General features: G+C 45.4%; 1 protein-coding gene across 1 annotated transcript in view; it reads right to left on the minus strand.

Annotated features, from left to right (window-relative positions):
- SRCAP (Snf2 related CREBBP activator protein) overlaps positions 1–19,796 on the minus strand; it is a 349,731-nt gene that overhangs the window by 20,114 nt on the left and 309,821 nt on the right. Inside the window, exons 33-34 of the mRNA XM_068118884.2 lie at positions 17,533–17,735; positions 7,319–7,488 (exon numbers count right to left, since the gene is read on the minus strand). Coding sequence (XP_067974985.2) covers positions 7,319–7,488; positions 17,533–17,735 — 373 coding nt within the window. The remainder of the gene's footprint in view (positions 1–7,318; positions 7,489–17,532; positions 17,736–19,796) is intronic.

The following is a 19,796-nucleotide window of genomic DNA, read 5'->3' on the forward strand; positions in this document are numbered from 1 at the left end:
TGTATGCAGCTTGAAGTGCTTGTACCTTGCTCCGTTTACAGACAGACATTCTTTCTGTGAGTGCAGGGCACAGGTGAATGCCTCCAGCTTTGACAATATTTCACGAGGGTGAATTTTGCTCCAAGGGCAATGCACACATCAACAGACCTCTCTTCCTCCATGTTCCTCCATGATCTTCCATGCTTTCACCTTCCCTCTCCCACAGAATGAGCTTACACTATCACATCCTATGAAGGACTCAATCACATCAGTCAGTCAACAGAGAGCACTCCATCTCTGTGGACCCAGCTTATTCACATATACAATCCTCTTCACTTTCTTCTCTGTCTGGAAGTAGATGTTACTCAAAGCGGAAACATCAGTACACAGAGAAAGCAAATCTGTTTCCTCATGATCACGTGCTAGTTCCTTGATTTCTTTCAATAGAACAGCACCACCCGTGGCAGAGGAGCGGCATTAACATCCATGAGCAAGGAATATCTTGGTTTCCCTGAGGATTGGTGCAGCTCCATCTTTCCATTCAGTGGAAAGGAAATTGACAAGCTCCTCTGTGTTTAGCTCACAGTTGCTTTCACCGTATAAATATCAGACATTCTTCCATCGCTCAGCCCACTGTCTATTAACACATCTTTGGAAAGTAAAGAGAGGAGGTGATCAGATTCAGGAATGCCTAGATACTCTCATTGCCTGTGCAAAAAATTGGCAGATGCAATTCAGTGTTAAAAAATGCAGGTATGGGGCATGGGTAAGAAAAATCGAAAATAAGACATCGTGCAAGGGGCAGGTAATGGAGTGTGTTGCACAGGTGAAAGATCGTGGGGTAGTTGTAGATATAGGGCTTGTGAAGCAATCAGTGTAGTGCCAGGCAGCAAGAGGAAGGAAAATAGGGTTTTAGGTAGTTATTGCAAGGGGATAAGTTAATTGATCAAAAGAGGTGGTGTTAACCTAAAACAAGTGTACAATTTTAGTCGTCACATCAGATGAAGTATAGAGTTGCCACAAAAGGGGTTCAGTGTATAGCTACCATATTGATCAAAAGGTGAGACAGACAAAGCGAGGAGTAGGGGCTGAGGGAGACGGTAATTTTCTACCGTGCACACAGTGTAAAGTGGGGTTGAACAATAGGTTCACTCTGTCTACAGACGTTGGTCTATAATCGAGAAACTACTTAATTTCAACAACACAACAACACAACAGGCCATTTTCCAATAAGGCCATTTTCCCTGCTAGAATGGGGGTTAGCCGACTTAATTTCAATTGAATGTTATATTTTTTAACACTGCAGAACACGAATCGGAACATGAACCTGCAGTTTAGCAGTACATTGGCTCTGAATTTGGAAAATTGTAGAGTATCAGCACAATCGCACAAAGGAGTAAGGTAATTGTTTGATTCGGTCTGCCTAACTGACAGTCCAAAAAGATTAAAAATCATTCCAAACAGTAAACTCGCTGTATTTAGTGATGTCATAAAGGACAAACAACAGGCAAGAAGAACTAATGTAACAGGTTAAATAATGTGGTGTAAAAGAGGGTGCATCAACAGCGGTAAACTTCAGAAAAAAGTTTTAACGGCATAGCCTCGAGGGCAATGCCATCTGGAACAGCGTTTGTCTGTATGTACGTATGTACAGTCATGGCCAAAAATATTGGCGCCCTGGCACTTTTTTCAAATAACTCATAATTGGTTCACGGGTTATCAAGTGACCACTATATTCATCATGTGTGTGCGTCTGTCTGTGTGTCTGTGTGTGTGTCTGTCTGTCCACAGCATAACTACCCGATGATATCATCCGATCTTGATGAAACTTGGGTGGGAGGTTGATATCATGATCTAGTTGTGTCCTGCCTAGAGTGGGCGTATTGCGCCCATTTTGGGCGGAGCCACGCCCGAAAAACATGCCTTTTGAGGGGGTAATCGAGTTCAAGCTACATCTTCTCCGCAGGGCTTGGTGGAATCTGTCAGGGGTTTCGGTATTTGGTTCGGCCAATGTCATGTCTAGCCCCACGGAGCTCGATTTTTCATTTTTTTTTTTCCCCCATTTCATTTTTCACCGAATTTTCCGTATTGTGTAGCTAACTAACCTCATAACTGATTATACATTATTTTCTATCTAATTTCAAGGTCAGTAACCTTCGTTTTGACATTTCCGGGCCTGGCCTGTCCGGGCCTGTTTCGGTTATAGTCCGTCCTTTGTCATTGAATACCGCTCGCTCGTGAACCATCGTCGTCTCCTGACTTGTCTTCTCCAAAAATAAGTTGAAATTGACGAAAATATTTGGTCTTCACAATTCTTTATTTCACTGTTAATATTACAGAACCTTTGTTTTTGATTCAGAACTTAATATATCCTTATAAATCAGAAAATAAAAAGAAATGGCATTGACAAAATTATTGACACCCCAGACTTAATATTTGGTCGCACAGTGTTATGGACAAAATAACTGCAGTCAAGTGCTTCCTATAGCCATGAATGAGCTTCCTACACCTCTCTATTGGCAGTTTGACCCACTCTTCTTGTGCAAACTGCTCCTGTTTTCCCAGATTTGAAGGGTACCTTCTTCCAACTGCTGTTTTTAGATCTCGCCACAGGTGTTCAATGGGATTTAGATCTGGACTCATTGCTGGCCACTTCAGAACAGTCCAGCATTTTGTCTTGGACCATTCTTGGGTGCTTTTTGAAGTGTATTTGGGTCATTGTCCTGCTGCAAGACCCATGACCTTCGATGGAGACCCAGCTTTCTGACACTGGGTTGAACATTGAGCTCCAAAATTCCTTGGTAATCTCCCAATTTCATGATGCCATGCACACATTCAAGGTACCCAGTGCCAGACGCACCACAGCAACCCCAAAACATCACTGAACCTCCTCCATGTTTGACTGTAGGGAAGGTGTTCTTCTCTTTGAAGGCTTCATTTTGTTTTCTGTCAACATGAGAGGATATGCTTTACCAAAAAGCTCTAATTTGGTCTCATTTGTCCACAGAAGGATTTTGGCTTGTTCAGGTGTGTTTTGGCAAACTCCAGTCGGGCTTTCTTATGTTTCTCTCTCAGCAGTGGGCTCCCACCATAGAACCTCCTTTCATTGAGTTGACGACGGATGGTGCGAGTTGAAACTGTTGTACCTTGTGTCTGAATGTCAGCTTGAATCTGTTTGACAGTTGATCGAGGTACTTTCTCCACCATTTGAACAATCCTTCGCTGCAATCTTCGATCAAGGTTTCTCTTGTGGCCACGTCCAGGGAGGTTGGCCACAGTGCCATGGGCCTTAAACGTCCTGATAACATTGCGTACGGTGGACACAGGAACATCAAGGTCTGTGGAGATGGACTTGTGGCCTTGAGATTGTCCATGCCTGGCTACAATCTTGTGTCTGACGTCCTCAGACAATTCTCTGGTTTTCTTTCTTTTCTCCATGCTCAAAGCGGTGCACAAAGTGACACAAAACAGCAGAACGACTCCTTTTCTCTATTCAAACTGGTTGAATGAGTGATTTATATATTGCAGGCACCTGCAACTCACCACAGGTGAGGTAAATTCCAAAGTAAAGGATAATCACCTGCTTGAAATCTAATTATTTCTAACAACTTCTAAAAGGTGCCAATAATGTTGTCTGGGCCATTTTAAAATTTCTGTGTGGAATAAGCTAAGATTTAGTATTTTTTCAGATTTTTTTGTTTTGTTCCACTGCAAACCAAAGAAGTTCAACAATTTCCTGGAAGAAATGGCGCGTTATTTGAAAGAAGGGTGAGGGTGCCAATATTTTTGGCCACGACTGTATGTATGTATGTATGTATGTATGTATGTATGCATGTCCATTCTGTCAGCATTTCACAGGTTTATCCCTTTAAAATTCGTTTCCTTTACAACCGTTGGTCTGTTTGACCATAGGAGCACCACCATAGGATTTCGGCCAAAAAATTTTTTCCACCATAGGAGCACCTCCTCCTGTAGAAGTTTCTTTGACAATTAATGATGTCATAGGTCACATGTTATGGGTGTCATCTTGGGAAAAAACGAAAAACGTTGCACCTCTAACCTCCAGATGGAGAATAACATGTTAATGATGATGTCATATGTGCCTTCATAATGACGTGATAAATTAACAAGTGTAATGCTTGATCCAATTAGTATGAAATATCATGAGTGTGATCTCGCGATAAATTGTTCGAGAAAAAACAACAACTGATGACGTCATCAGTCACGTGGTTCTGCAGCCACATTTTTAACGGCATAGCCAATTGGGCAATGCTGTCTGGAACAGCATTTGTCTGTCTGTCTGGTGTATGTATGTATGTATGTCCCTCACAAATGTACACCAATCAGAGCTGAGGATCTGGTCACATGTTAGGGTGACAGCAGATCCAAGCCTGGCTACGCTGTTGTTGGGCTATCGGACCCGTCTTCAAATTGAATTACGTACATGAGCACTGCAAACACAAATCGCGTCTTTGTGCGCTTTCAAACACTTTTTGGCACTTTCAAAACTCTCCAGTTCAGCAGTACTTGGACAAAGTATTACATTTTACGCCATCAAATGTGCTGTACGCATTCTCTGACGGGGAAATGAGATTCAGACAAAACTGCACCCGCCTCCGCCCTTCATTCACCCCTCCATCCGCGGATCACCATTGTGTTACCTTGTTTGGAGCCAGTTGTGTTACCTTGCTTTTTCATTCATTCATTCATTCATTCATTTCGGTTTATTGAAATCATTAAACACTGGACAAGGCAGTCCGAAGACTGAAATTTGTCCAGTTTGCAATAATAAAACAGTATTTCATAAAGCATACAAATATATATAATAATAATAATAATCAAATAAAATTACATTATATACATATGTATAAAAAAAGTGTATGGAATAAACAAACATACACAATCAAACAATAATAAAAATATAACAAATTCTAACAACAAAAAAACCAAAAAATAGCAGAAAACTTAAAAAGAACAACAAACAGATATTATGCATGTAATTGATTTTATTCACCTACACAAAAAAAAAAAAAAAAACACCTTTAGAGGCCATTTTTCCCCGCAAAGCGGGGGTTGGCCTTTTTCGGGCACCGTGGTTGTTTTTTTTTTCTTTTCTTGTTGGTCCCCTTTTTGAAGCAATGTTTTACGGCCGGATGCCCTTCCTGCCGCTAACCCTTTTTGTCGCCTTTTACGACAAACAGGGAATTACCAGTGAACTGGGACTCAATTTGCCGACCTCGGAAGGATGACAGGCTGAGTCAACCCCCCTGGCGCTTAATTCAGCGATCGACCGGGATTCGAACCCAGGATCCTAGGATCCTAAGCTGGCACCCTAACCACTAAGCCCAACACCAGGCTTTTAACATAACAGAATTAAGCATTTCAGTCAAAAAAGGAATTGTTGAATTCTTGTATCTCTGAGTCTTACACCGAGGTAGCCGGTAGGTCAAGATGTTGAGCATTCCTGAGTTGCATATTATATCGAGACACAGATTGTCGGGTAGGTGGAAGAATGTCATGGTGACGATCACATTTTAGAAGACCAAGACCAAAACGCAGGAGAAGCTCATTCCTGCATTCGCTCAACAACTGTAAACCAAAATGACAAAGTTGCTGCGCATAGGACTGAATAGAAGGGTACCCAATAAAACGGAGCGCAAGCTTCTGGAGTCGTTCAATCTCATCACTGAGCCCTTGTGTAATGCCAGAACCCCACACGGGCACACCAAACTCCAGCAAAGGGTGAATGTACACGTTGTATATTTCAACAAGATCAGGGGCACTCACATGGAATTTCTTCGGGTAGGTGGAAGTAAAGTGGTGAAGTACAAAGAACGAATAGTCGTCGAGCAGCACGAGGTACCATCTGCTGAATTTGACTATTCCATTTCAGATCAGATTGGATTATAACACCAAGGAGAGTGAGCGACTGAACTCTTTGCAGAGGGATGTTATCAATGACGATGTTTAATTGGGGTGGAACATTCTGAAGAAAAGATATTTGCATAATCTTCCATTTCTCCAGCTTCGGCCTAACATCATTAAGGCAACACCAATCACCAAGTGCATTAACATGGGCTTGCATCGAACTTTGCCGAGTTCTGTTCAACACTTCAACCATGCTCAAGTCATCCACATATTTCCAACGATATTCTGTTATTCACCAGAACAAGGAACAAAATTGGTCCTAGTTTCGTCCCTTGTGGAACTCCGCAGGAGAAACACAAAGGATTCGATGTCTGGCCTTGATAACGAACCACCTGGGAACGATCGGAAAGGAAACTGCACACTGTAGGTAGGAAGACTAGTAATAGTAATTGCTTATAATATAAACTAGTAATATTCAAGCCCCAGCATCTATGTATATAAAGTAGAGTTGGCCTCTGTGTCTGTATCCTGATCTATGTATCTACAATCTCTAAGATCTCGAGAACCCGTGGACGGATTTGCGAGCGGAAAGTACTGTTCGACTCGGGATGGTCCCAGGAATGTCACGGAGACATAAACATTAAAAAAATTTCGGGTTTTAAAATTAGCGTATTATTAGCACTAGCAGAAGAGAGAGGGATTCGAAGGGAGGGAGCGCAGCGCTTCTAGCGCTTCTGACTACAGCACACCTTAAAATTAAAAAAACTTCGGGTTTTAAAATTAGTGTGTTACGCGTAATTAGCGCTAGCAGAAGAGGGAGGGAATCTAAGGGAGGGAGCGCAGTGCTCCCTCCAGCGCTTCTGTTAGCGTAATTAGCGTATTTCGGAACGTTAATTTTTCAACTTCATTATTCGGAATCAGTACGTCCCAGAGAACCTTCGTAACGTTAATTTTTCAACTTCATCCGATTGACATGGGACCAACGGCATGTGACAAAGAGTGAAACATACAGGCTACATTTATTTGACGACAATGAGTTCCGACTTCCGACCTCGGTGGGATGACAGGCTGAGTCAACCCCCCTGGTGTGAAGGGGGAGGAGGAGGGGAGGGGGAAGAGAAGGGGAGGGGAACGAGGGGGAAGGGGATGGGAGGGGGGGAGGGGGAGGGGGAAGGCGGAGGGGGAGGGGGAAGGGGGAGGGGAGGGGGGGGAGGGGAAAGGGGGGGAGGGGGGAGGGGAGGGGCCCTTCTTCCCCTGGGCACCCCCGCACCCTTCCCTCCCCCCTTCCCCTCCCCCCCTCCCCCCCTCCTTCCCCCTCCCCCCCATTCCCCTCCCCTCCTCTTCCCCCTCCCCTCCTCCTCCCCCGCTTCCCCCTCCCCCCTCCCCCCCGTTCCCCTCCCCTCCTCTTCCCCCTCCCCTCCTCCTCCCACTCCCGTGCAAAGCCGGGTACCTCTGCTAGTTGACAATATACCTGTCTCTGTTCGACACGTGTGGTACCGTCCAAACGAAGGTAAATGTAGCCGTGGAAGTTCAGAAACTGCTCAAGAATGTCCAGCATCCTTGTCATTTGTGTGAAGATGAGCACACGATGGGTTCCTGCTTTGAAACGCCGCAACAGGATGTCCAAAGTCTGCAGTTTGCCTGGGGAAACAATAAGTTTAAATGAAAGAACTGATAGGATGCAACAGAAACTTTTCTTCTTCTTTTTTTTTTTTGCATACAAGATCGAGGCTTCTGTAAGAGCTATTTGGGGAGTATTTGGGGGACAGAGCACAGACAGGGCTGGGGGACTAGCCCAGAGAGGAGTCGGTAGAAGACAGAAAGACCACCAACCTGCCTGCGGTGAGTGAGAGAAAGGCCCTCAGAGTTAGCTTTATCGAGGGACATTTTTTTTTTTGTATATAAGATTGAGGCTCGTGAAAGAGCTAACATTAATCACACAAAAAAAAAAATCAAACAGACACAGAAAACAGATAATAAGGGGAGCGGTAGACAAGATGGGGAGAGAGGGGGAAGGACACAAACACAACATTTGAGAGCAGGCACATCGGGAGATCTGTGGGAGGGGGAGAGCGTGGGAGTGGGAGAGCGTGGGAGGGGGAGAGCGTGCGAGGGGGAGAGCTTGGGGGGAGGAGACGTGTGAATGGGGGTGGGAGAAGTATAAAACACTTGGACACTGCAAGGACTTCCAGGAAAGAGGGTGGTATTTCAAAAAAGTGGATCTGGGGTGAATTAGCAGGGGTAGAAAAGATCAAGGTTTTGGATGGGGGAAGATAAGAGATGGTGGTGAAGAGCTGTTTTAAAGACGTGGAGGGAGGAGTGGGATTGAAGAGAGTGAGGGAGTTTGTTCCAGAGGCGGGAGAAAAGAGGAATGAAAGAGTGAAGGTGAGCAGAGAGTTTTGATTTTGGCAGTTTAACCATAAGAGGGTTGCTGGCAGATCTTATGTGATCTGCAGGTATATTTGGGGGACAGAGCACAAAGAGAGCTGGGGGAGCAAGGCCGGAGAGGAGTCAGTAGAAGACAGAAAGACCACCAACCTGCTTGCGGTGAGTGAGTGAAAGGCCCTCGGACTTAGCTTCATCGCGGGAGATTCCAATGATTCTGAAAGCTTTGGTTTCAACAGCGAGAAGCCGAGCTTGGTGCGAGGCAGGAGCACCGGCCCAGAGGGGGGAACAGTATTCCATTGAGCTGTGGATGAAAGCCTTGTATGTGGTGAGGAGCTCAGGTGTGCCAAGGAAGGACTTCGCATGACGGAGGATGCCCAGTCGGTGACTGGCTTTGGCACCCAGCTTGGAAATGTGATTTTCACAGGAAAGATCATGGCAGATAGTGAGACCCAAAAGCTTGAGTGACAGAACTTCTTGGAGAGGATTGTTGAGAAAGTAGATGGGAGGGTTGTCCAGTCGGTCTTTTCGGAGAGACATTGTAAGAGTGTGAGATTTGTCAGGATTGAAAAACATGTTTCACTTGTTTAACCAGTCTGTGATTTTGGCCAGGTCTGCAGAGAGTGAGGAGGCTGCAGACTGCCGATCTGAGGGATGAGGAATGGGGCGGCAGAGAGTGGAGTCAACAGGAAAGAGATAGAGAGGATTTTCCAGAGAGTCGGAGAGATCATTGATACACAACAACAACATGCATTTTAAGGCCATTTTCCCTGCTAGAGCGAGGGTTAGCCTTGCAGTCCCTATGACAATCTTCTCCATCTTGCCCTATTTTCTGCATCTCTTCTTGTTAACCCCCTTGCCCGCATTTCTTCTTCCACCATCTTGAGCCAGGTCTTTCTCGGTCTTCCCCGTCCTCTACTTTCTTCTACATTCATTTCCATCACCCTTCTCAACCAGTCACTTTCATCCTTCCTCAACACTTGACCAAACCATCTCAATCTGTTCCTCTTCACACAGCATCAATCACAGGCTCTATTCCCATCATCTTTCGCAATTCATCATTTGTCTTCCTCTCTCTCAATGATACTCTGCAAATCCATCGAACCATTCACATTCCACCCTTTCCAACCTTCGTTGCTGCTCTACGTTCATTACCCATGTCTCGCTCCCATAAATCATAACACGTCTCACACATGCAGCTTTCCCTTCAGCTTCAACGACACTCCCCTCCTCATCAGCACGCAACTCAGTTCCCGAAACTTCTTCCATGCACATCTCACTCCAGCAACCGTTACCGAGTCTGATCCACCTCCTCCATTCAGCATGTCTCCGAGGTAGCAAAATGTTTTCACACCTTCCAGCTTCACGCCGTCTCCAAGATCCAACTCAACATTTCCTCCATCTGCAGCTCCCTCTGTGCACACCTTACATTTGAATGTAGCTGCCACACTGGTTAATGACCCTTTCAGACCACTACATTTTTGATGAACCCACTCAGCGCACATTGTACATTGAATGGAGTTCACTCCGACACCCTTCCTGCACACAGCACATGGCCACTTCCCAGTTCTTTCCACCTCACCACATGCTTTACCACTTGCCATCACCTTCGTTTTTCCGAAATTCACCTTCAGACCTTTTGTCTCCATACATTCCTTCCACTTGTTCATCTTTTCCTTCAGTCCATCCATACTTTCCGCAATCAACACCAGATCATCTGCATACAACTCCCACGGTAAACCCTCCTTTACGTTCTGAGCCAGCACCTCCACCACAGCTACAAATAGTAGTGGACCTAGTACCGACCCATGATGCACTCCCACCTTCACCTCAAACTCACCACTGTTCCCGACCTTCGTCCTTACAGCTGTGCGCGCTCTTTTGTACATTGCCATCACTACTCTGATCAACCATTCCTCCACTCCGAACTTCCTCAATGCCCATGTCAATACTTTGCGTGGAACCCTATCAAATGCTTTCTCCAGATCAACAAACCCAAGAAACAACTTCTTCCTCTTCTCCATGTACTTCTCCTGCAACTGCCTCACAATAAAAAGCGCGTCTGTAGTTCCTCTTCCTGGCATAAATCCAAACTGCATTTCGTTGATCTTCACTTTCTTCCTTAACCTCCTCTCCAACACCCTTTCCAATACCTTCATTCCATGCTCCAATAACTTTATCGCTCGGTACGAGACCACACTCCAGAGGGTCACCTTTCGCCTTTTATAGAGGGACGAGGGTACTCAGTTCCCAATCCACTGGAATACGGCCTTCTTTCACCACCAGATTACAGATCTCTGTCATTCTCTTCACACCCCAACTTCCTGCTGCCTTCAACATATCTCCCACAACTCCCATCGGCCCTCCCGCGTTTCTACTCTTCATTGCTTTTATCGCTTCCTCAACTTCCTTCTCAGTTATCTTCTCTGCCGGTCCTAAAACTGGGTTACTCTCTATGTTGCCATCCCATTCATTCTCTGTATTCAACAGCATTTCCATGTATCTTTTCCATCTTCCTTTAATTCCATCTGGTTCCACAACGATTTGTCCCACTTCATCCTTCAAGCAACTCACCCCCATCACATCACACCTCTCTTTCGCTATCTGCTTTGCAATCCTGAATACTGCTCTCTGACCCTCTTCCGAATCCAAGCGTTCTCCGAACATTTTCCTACATGCCTCCTGCGCCTTTGCTACCTCTTTCTTTGCAGCCTTCTTACTTTCATGCTCTGCTGTTTCTGCTCCCGTACAGTTCGCCTTCTGCCACTCCTTGAACTTTTTCCTCTTCTCGTCAATCCTCTTTCCAACTTCATCATCCCACCACCATGTTTCCAAGTGCCTCGGTGGTCCTTTTGTCCATCCACATACCTCACCAACGGCTCCCAACAGACTAGCTTTCATTGACATCCAAGCACTTTCAAGCTCAACCACATCATCCTCTACCCTACTCGGCCTCTCTTTTAATGCCTCCCTTACGGTGGAAGAAATCTTCATCATTTGATGAAGTCAAATGCAACTGGCCAACCTGCTTGCGGTGTGTTGTGCGTCTTCCAAGATGACAAAGCATTGGGTGCTCATGACAAAGCAAAGCTCAGAAGAGCTTGATAGATTTTTGAATTGCGTGTCGAGACTCAACAACTCGACGAAGTTGGTCGAGACTGATGGTTGTCACCTCTTTCAACCTCCACACCTTCATTCTCGGTTGGTACTTCACCCGCCGAGCTCTCCTCGCACCTTTCACCCTTACGTCGCAGACAACCAAGTGGTGCTGTGAAACAGCCTCCTCCCCCGGGATCACCTTTGTGTCTCGGAGGTGCCCCCTATCTCGCCTACGCACCATCAGGTAGTCAACGGTTGTCATCGACCCACCTGACGTGTATGTAACAAGCTTATTATCCTCTTTCTGGAACTGAGTATTACAAATCAACAAATCAGCTCCATCAGCAAACTCCAAAATCCTTTCACCTTCTCCATTTCTCACACCATATCCGTAACCCAGATGAACTCCCTCAAAACCATCCATACTCCTTCCCACATGTCCATTTAGGTCTCCTTCTACCACAACAACTTCCTCATCTTTCACGTTTTCCATCAGCTTCTCTATCGCACACCAGAACTTGTCCTTCTCTTCATCGCTCCGACCAACCTGCGGAGCATATCCCGAGATGACGATCACCAAGAGCTTTCCAATCATCATTTTCACCATCATCAACCTATCACTCACTCTAGTCACACTCACCACACTGTCTACAAACTCCTCAGGAAAACACCAACACCATTCACACCCTCCAGGCACCCTTGCCACACAAACTTGTATTTCTGTCCCTGCCTACCCTTCACATTCTCACACCACTTCCCTTCCATCTCGTCTCTTGCACACAACATATGTCCACTCTTCTTCTGACCAATACTTCCACCACTTCTCCTGATCTCCCTGTCATTGTCCCTGCATTCCATGTCCCAAACCTCATAAACTGATCTCCACTTCGGGCTGTGCCCTGCCCATATGTAGTTGGAATTGTCATGGTTCTCTTTTTGAGGCAATGTTTTCATGGCCGGATGCAATAAAAGATCATTGATGAAGATTGATGGAGAGATCATTGATGCAGACCAGAAAAAGCACAGGGCCCAGAATACTGCCTTCGGGAACTCCAGCCTGAACAGTAAGGGGAGATGAGAGAAATCCATTCAGGGCCACACGTTGACTACGACCAGAGAAGAAGTCCGCAAGCCATGCGTGGAGATTTCCATGGATACCATAGGAGGAGAGTTTGGTGATCAGAGCGGGGTGCCAGACCGTATCGAAGGCACGTGATATGGCAAGAGAGACAGCTCAAATTTATATTTTCATTTTTTTTTCATTTTTTTTTTGTATACAAGATCGAGGCTCGTGTAAGAGCTAACATTAATGACAAAAAACAAAACCAAAAAAACCCGACACATAAGACGAAATAAAGGGAGCGGGAGACAAGATGGGAGAGAGGGCGAAGCACACAAGTACATTTGAGAGCAGGGACATTGGAAGATCTGTGGGAGGTAGAGGGCTTGGGGGGAAGACGTGTGGGAAGGGGGGGGGGGGGGTGGGGGGAGGGAGAGTTTAAAAAAAACAACACCTGGACACTGCTAGGACTTCCAGGAAAGAAGTCAGTATTTCAGAAAAGTGGATCTGGGGTGAATTAACAGGGGTAGAAAAGATCAAGGTTTTGAATGGGGGAAGATAATAGATGGTGGTGAACAGCTGTTTTAAAGACCTGGAGGGATGAGTGGGATTGAAGAGAGTGAGGGAGTTCGTTCCATAGGCAGGAGAAAAGAGGAATGAAAGAGTGAAGGTGAGCAGAGAGTCTTGATTTTGGCAGTTTCACCAGAAGAGTGTTGCAGGCAGATCTTGTGCGACCTGTAGGAGTACTTGGGGGACAGAACACAGACAGGGCTGGGGGGGCTAGGCCAGAGAGGAGTCGGTAGAAGACAAAAAGACCACCAAACCGACTGCGGTGAGTAAGTGAAAGGCCCTCACAATCGGCTTCGTCGCGGGAGATTAAATGATTTTTAAGCTTTGGTTTCAACAGTGTGAAGCCGAGCGAGGTGTGAGGCAGGATCACCAGCCCAGAGGGGAGAGCAGCATTCCATTGAGCTGCGGATGAAAGCCTTGTATGTGGTGAGGGGCTCAGGTGTGCCAAGTGTTACGGATTCATCACTTCCGTTGTTGTGGTTTTCATCCACTGTAAACATTTTTGATTCCATGTATTATTATTATTGTTGTTTGAGGGAAATAGCAATTATTATTGTTAAAAGGTAAAAAGGTTAATGTGTTAAATGAAACCGGAACAGGACGAAGAAGAAGAGGAAGAGGATAAAAAGAAGGCGGAGCGAGTGGAGTCGGAGAAGAAGCATAGGTTTTGCGGTCTGGTGCGAACATTGGCGAACGACAGTCACGAGTGAACGTTGGGTTTCCCAGGAAAGGGATTCCTGCGACAGAGTTGTTATCGCTGTGACAGATCAACCTGCGTGTCAGGTTTTGCGATTGATTCCGAAGAGAATCATCGAAGGGCCGTTACGTCTCGAGAACGGGCCGTCGGCCATTTTGACTCGCGCGCTTTGCGCGTCGAGCAAGGTTTCTTTGCTTCTTCAGCCGTTTTCACCGGATTCAGACGTATCTCGTGTGTGTGTGTGCAACGTGGCTTTTGAAGGTTAATTTGTGGTTCGCCGACTGTGAGCCGTGGAATGTCCATACCCGAGGGTGTGATTTCCCAGTCGCCTGGAGGGCGCCTTTGGATTTCCCAGTCGCCTTGAGGGCGCCTTTACGCAGCTTTGGCCGCGTGACTGACCGTCATCCGAACGGGATTCTGGTCTCGATTGGACATCGTTCTGACGATCGCTGGAGCGGATCGACTTTGGCTTGAAACCGGAATCAACTCGGGTTTGAAGCCGGGAAAGAGACATTGGGAATGTTCTTGTTTCACTCACTTGGAGCACAGTGAGTTATATATTACAAGACTGATGGTACCATCATAGGATATATATTGATTGTACTTTTGATTACTATTATTGTTGTACTGTTGTTCTTGTGTGATCTTAATACAATATTTGCTTGTTGGTAACAATTGGTGTGGCTTCACCATTGATCTTTGACATACAGAATAACACATTTTTCTGCCGTGACTCCTCTCGGGGCTCGGAGGTACACCGTGACCAGGGGGGGTTGGGGAGGAGCACGTAACACAAGGAAGGACTTCGCACGACGGAGAATGCCGAGTCGATGACTGGCTTTGGAGGCCAGCTTGGAAATGTGTTTTTCCCAGGAAAGATCATGGCAGATTGTGAGACCCAAAAGATTGAGTGACAGAACTTCATGGAGAGGATTGTTGAGAAAGTAGATGGGAGGGTTGGCCAGACGGTGTTTTCGAAGAGACATAGTGAGAGTGTGAGATTTCCTGTTTGGCATTTAGGACCTCCATCCATTGTTGAGACAGTAGAAGCAGCATGCCCAGAGTAGAATGACCTGGTCTGAATCCAAATTGATGATCAGAGATCAAGCCATTGGAAAAGAGGAAGGATTTGATGTCCGAAGCAATGATGGATTCCATGACTTTGCTGATAATTGGAAGCAGGCTGATTGGTCTGTAGTTGCAAGGATCTGTTTTTGCACATTTTTTGTGTAAAGCGGGGATGTTGGCTGATTTCCAAGATGATGGCAGATGACCTTGAGCAAAAGAGAGGGTGAAGAGAACAGAGAGAGGGAGTGAAAGAGCGGCAGAGCAGGATTTTAGGACCCGTGGGCTGATGCCGTCTGGTCCAGTTGAAGAATCGGAGTCGAGGTGTGACAAAAACTTCTCCACCTTGTCAGGAGAGAAGGACACATAGTCCAGGAGCAGCTGGGTTCGACTGGGTAAGGTGGGTACATAGAGAGATGGGTTTGGGACACAAGATTTTGAGGCAAACACAGAGTTGAGGCACATGGCTTTGTCACGTGCGGTGTCAACTGTGTAGCCATTTGAGGTAAGGGAGGGGATGGAGGGGTAAGAAACACCAGAAACAGATTTGACCAGACACCACCAGGATTTGGAGGAAGGAGACAGGTTTGAGAGTTCATTCTTGAGTGTGGAGAGATCGTGATTCCTGGCACTCCTGAGGGTGGACACACACTTGTTCCGAGATTGGTGAAAGGAATTGAGATTGCCTTCAGTTGGATTGGCCTTCCAAGAGGCAAAGGCAAGTTGTTTCAGGGCAACTGCCTCACCACAAGATTCAGTGTACCATGGACGGGAGGAAGGGTGTGACCAACTGAAGAGGAGATGGGTTAAATCTGTGCATGAGAGAGCAGTTCACTTTGGAGGAATTCCCAGGAAGAGTTGATGTCAGAGGCAGTAGAGATGGGAGACCAGTCCAGATGATTGATGGCTGCTTGAAGACCGTGCCAGTCAGCCTGAGTGAAATTCCAGACTCGTCGACGCTGAGGCGGCTCTCTGAGAATGGCCAGAGAGATGTCCACTTGAACAAGCACATGATCAGAAGAACCGATTGGAGCAGAAGAAGAGCAGCAGACATTTGCCGGGAAGTTTGTCATAACCAAGTCGAGAAGAGAAGATACTCCGTTGACTGGTATCCGGGTCGGGAACTTGACAGATTGTGTCAGTGCCAGTGAGTCGCAGAAGTCCTTTGCTGAGTTGCCATGGCTGGTGAGAGAGGAACCCACACCCAGCCAGCTGGCATGATGACAGTTGAAGTCGCCACATATGAGGAAGAGAGAGTTGGGATGAGAAGACAGAAGTTGGTCCAATGGTCCATGTTGTCAGACAGTGAGATGTAGATAGAGTCATTACTGTTTGGAGGATGGTACAACACACATATGAACAAAAGGTGGGAGCGAAGGGAAAGCCGTAGCCAGAGGTACTCCTAGGGGTGAGGTGAAGAGAGGGAAGTGCAGGGAGAGAGTTTTTGATGAAGATAGCAACCCCACCTCCAGGACGAGGCTCAGGTCTATCATACCCGGATGTTTGAGGTCCATACCGTTAAGAGGAAGGGGGAGCATCGGACACAGGACAGGGGAGGGGTAGGGTAAGATGAGGAAGAGGAGGAGGAGGTAGGGAGAGCAGTTGATAGTGTGTCAGAGATTTCAGAAGAGCTAGGAGAAAGGGAAGGATGAGGACGACAAAAGGTTTGATGGTGATTGGATGAGGCACAGTGAAGTGTTGCTTGAGGGGAGATGGAGGTAAGAGTTGGAGATGGAGGTAAGAGTTGGAAGGTTCTTCGATAAAAGGTTAGGGAAGGGAAGGGAAGGATAAAAGGGAAGGATAAAAGAGGTTCTTAAAATTCTGGTCACCTTAATAAAAAGTTTTATAATATGAGAAACATTTTCTCGTAATTATTTTGTTTGATTTTGTGGTAATTGCTCTGATATACTTTCAGTAAACACCAATTTGTCAGAATCTAGCAATTATATCACGTGTTTGTTTAATAAAAGTGAGCATCCAGATTAAGCTATTGTTTTAACACATTGGACGAGGAGCAAGGAAACCTGGCAACCAGTAGGAAATGAACAACAACAACACAACATGCATTTTAAGGCAATTTTCCCTGCGAGAGCGGGGGTTAGCCTTGCGGTCCCCATGACAATCTTCTCCATTTTGCCCTATTTTCTGCATCTCTCCGTGTTAACCCCCTTGCCCGCATTTCTTCTTCCACCATCTTGAGCCAAGTCTTTCTCGGTCTTCCCCGTCCTCTACTTCCTTCTACATTCATTTCCATCATTCTTCTCAACCAGTCACTTTCATCCTTCCTCAACACATGACCAAACCATCTCAACCTGTTTCTCTTCACAGCATCAATCACAGGCTCTATTCCCATCATCTTTCACAATTCATCATTTGTCTTCCTCACTCTCAACGATACTCCACACATCCACCGAACCATTCGCATTTCCACCCTTTCCAGCCTTCGTTGCTGCTCTACGTTCATTATGTCTCGCTCCCATAAATCATAACACTTCTCACACATGCAGCATACACCTTTCCCTTCAGCTTCAACGACACTCCCCTCCTCATCAGCACGCCACTCAGTTCCCGAAACTTCTTCCATGCACATCTCACTCTAGCAACGTTGCCTTCCTTCCTTCCAGCTTCACGCCGTCTCCAGTGGGAAATGAAGTTTCGTTAAAAACAGGAGCGAAGTTCTTTTATTGTCAGTGTCGAAACATGTCGATGCTGTTTTAAAGGTTAATTCACCATGCTCAAAGAGTGGTGTTTGAATGAAGGATGATTACCAGGTTTGCAATTAGAAAATAAAACACAAATGCATCCTTACCACAGTCATACTGGATGAGGCGCAAGTCGGGGAACTGTGTGCGCATGTTGCAACGGATACGGTGGAGGTAAGCAGAACGCAGAGAGAACTCATCATGCAACGTGCGACGCAGCAACCGCTCGCCATGCACCAACCAGGGTGGTGGGTGAGACGTGTGAAGTGAGATTGGTGGAGCCTCAACTGGTGGTACCACAAATATAAACCTGAGGTGCAAAAAAAAAAATAAAAGGAAAAATATAAGAATAATGCAGGACACAGAAACCAAAGACTTGTACATGACAAGTGTTATAACTATGAAATAAAAATAAAGCACAACTTTAAGGAATGGGATATTTCATGTGAAACCTATGTTACAAATTTATAATAATAACAATAATAATAATACTAATAATAATAAAAGAGAAAGTGTGTGTGTGTCAGTCTCCTCCATAACTTCATAAAACCCAAACGGGCCAAATCCTAGGGTGCATATTAAAGGAACTCCAAGGGAATGCATGAATGAAAACTGGGTATTTGGGTAAATTTAAACAACCCTTTTTAAGATAAGTAACGGGGTGCTCATCACGAAAGACCAAAAAAATCCTTACCAAGATGGCGTGCCACTCAATGTTACCTTACAGTAGGTCTAAAGCCGCCATTTTGTTTCGACCTGCTAAAATATGCTTCGACTTGGAACAGGCTGCAATGGTTTCTGTACGATAAAGCGCTCAAATTTTTTTCCCCCACTTTCCACACTCACGTCATTGAATGCTTGCTCTCCATACCTAAGAATCGCTGTATAGCCTAATCGCTTTCCAAGCCAGCTTTTCCTTATCAACTGTTTTGTTGGGAGTGCTTGCTTGATTGATTAAGCAACTTAGTTAACGCTCTACAAGCTGCTTGTTAATGGAACACACCACTGTTCCACTATTCTCTTCGCTTTCAATTTGCTTTGTCTTTTTGCTTAAATATTTGTTGCTCAACCTCGAGCTGTATTTGATATTTGTCGGTTTGCAAGCCATGGTGATACAGTCGACATCGGTCCTTTCCTTTTGGGCCGGGTGGAACAGGCCACATGTGCAATTTTACATCTGTTATGTTTGTTTCACCTTTTTGTGTGATATGCTCTCATTATACATTATTATAGATAAAACCACCTTTAGAGGCCATTTTTCCCCGCAAGCGGGGGTTGGCCTTTTTCGGGGACCGTGGTTGTTGTTGTTTTTCGGTCTCCTTTTTGAAGCAAAGTTTTACGGCTGGATGCCCTTCCTGCCGCCAACCCTGTTTGTCACCTTTTTACGACAAGCAGGGAATTACCAGTGAACTGGTACTCAATTAGCCGACCTCGGAAGGATGACAGGCTGAGTCAACCCCCCTGGCGTTAATTCAGCGATCGACCGGGATTCGAACCCAGGATCCTTGGATCCTAAGCTGGCACCCTAGCCGCTAGCCCAATACATTATTATAGATAGATAACTAAAAAAACAACAACCCGAAAAGCATGTCCAATGTCAAATCGAACCTTGTGTTCAGGAACTCCACTATATATTGGTTCTAGCTGTGAAAGCATAGACCGACATTTTGTGAACTATGTGGCTTGATAGATTTTTGAATTGACTTTCACTAATTTTCCACTTGATCCACTTTTAAAGAACTCCATTTGAAGGTAAACCTATGTGGTTGTCGTCTTGGCATACTTTGTGGCTTGCCTTTTTTATTGCCGTGTCGTCCGTGCGGAACTTTGTATGGAACTTGGAACAGGCCGTAAAGGTTTCTGTAAGATAATGCACTCATAATTTATTTTGACACTTTCCTCACTCATCATCAAATGCCTGATCTTCATACCTATGAATACTCACAAACGCTCATACTGGACGTTACCTGATACTTGGGACTTCGTACGGAACCGCAACAGAATTTGGAAAAGGCTGCAATGGTTTATGTATGATAAAGTGCTCAAACATTATTTTTTCACTTTCCTCACTCATATTGAATGCCTGATCTTCATACCTACTACGAATCACTATGATAAACAAAACAAAAAATACCTGTGCTGTGTCTCATGTATTTGTTTGTATGTCCATGTGTGAGTCATGTGTGTGTATGAGTCAGGTGTGAGTGTGTGTGTGTGTGTGTGTGTGTGTGTGTGTGTGTATGTGCTCCACAATGAGCCTTAGATCCTGAAACAAACCAAAAAACAACCCCAAAACAGAGTAATCTTGAAGGAATTTCTTTTCACAAAGCAAGTATGACCCAAGACTCGAGACTTACTAGTCCAGTCAATC

The sequence above is a fragment of the Myxine glutinosa genome, chromosome 6, assembly GCF_964187855.1.
Source record: "Myxine glutinosa chromosome 6, kmMyxGlut1.1, whole genome shotgun sequence".
Taxonomy (NCBI): domain Eukaryota; kingdom Metazoa; phylum Chordata; class Myxini; order Myxiniformes; family Myxinidae; genus Myxine; species Myxine glutinosa.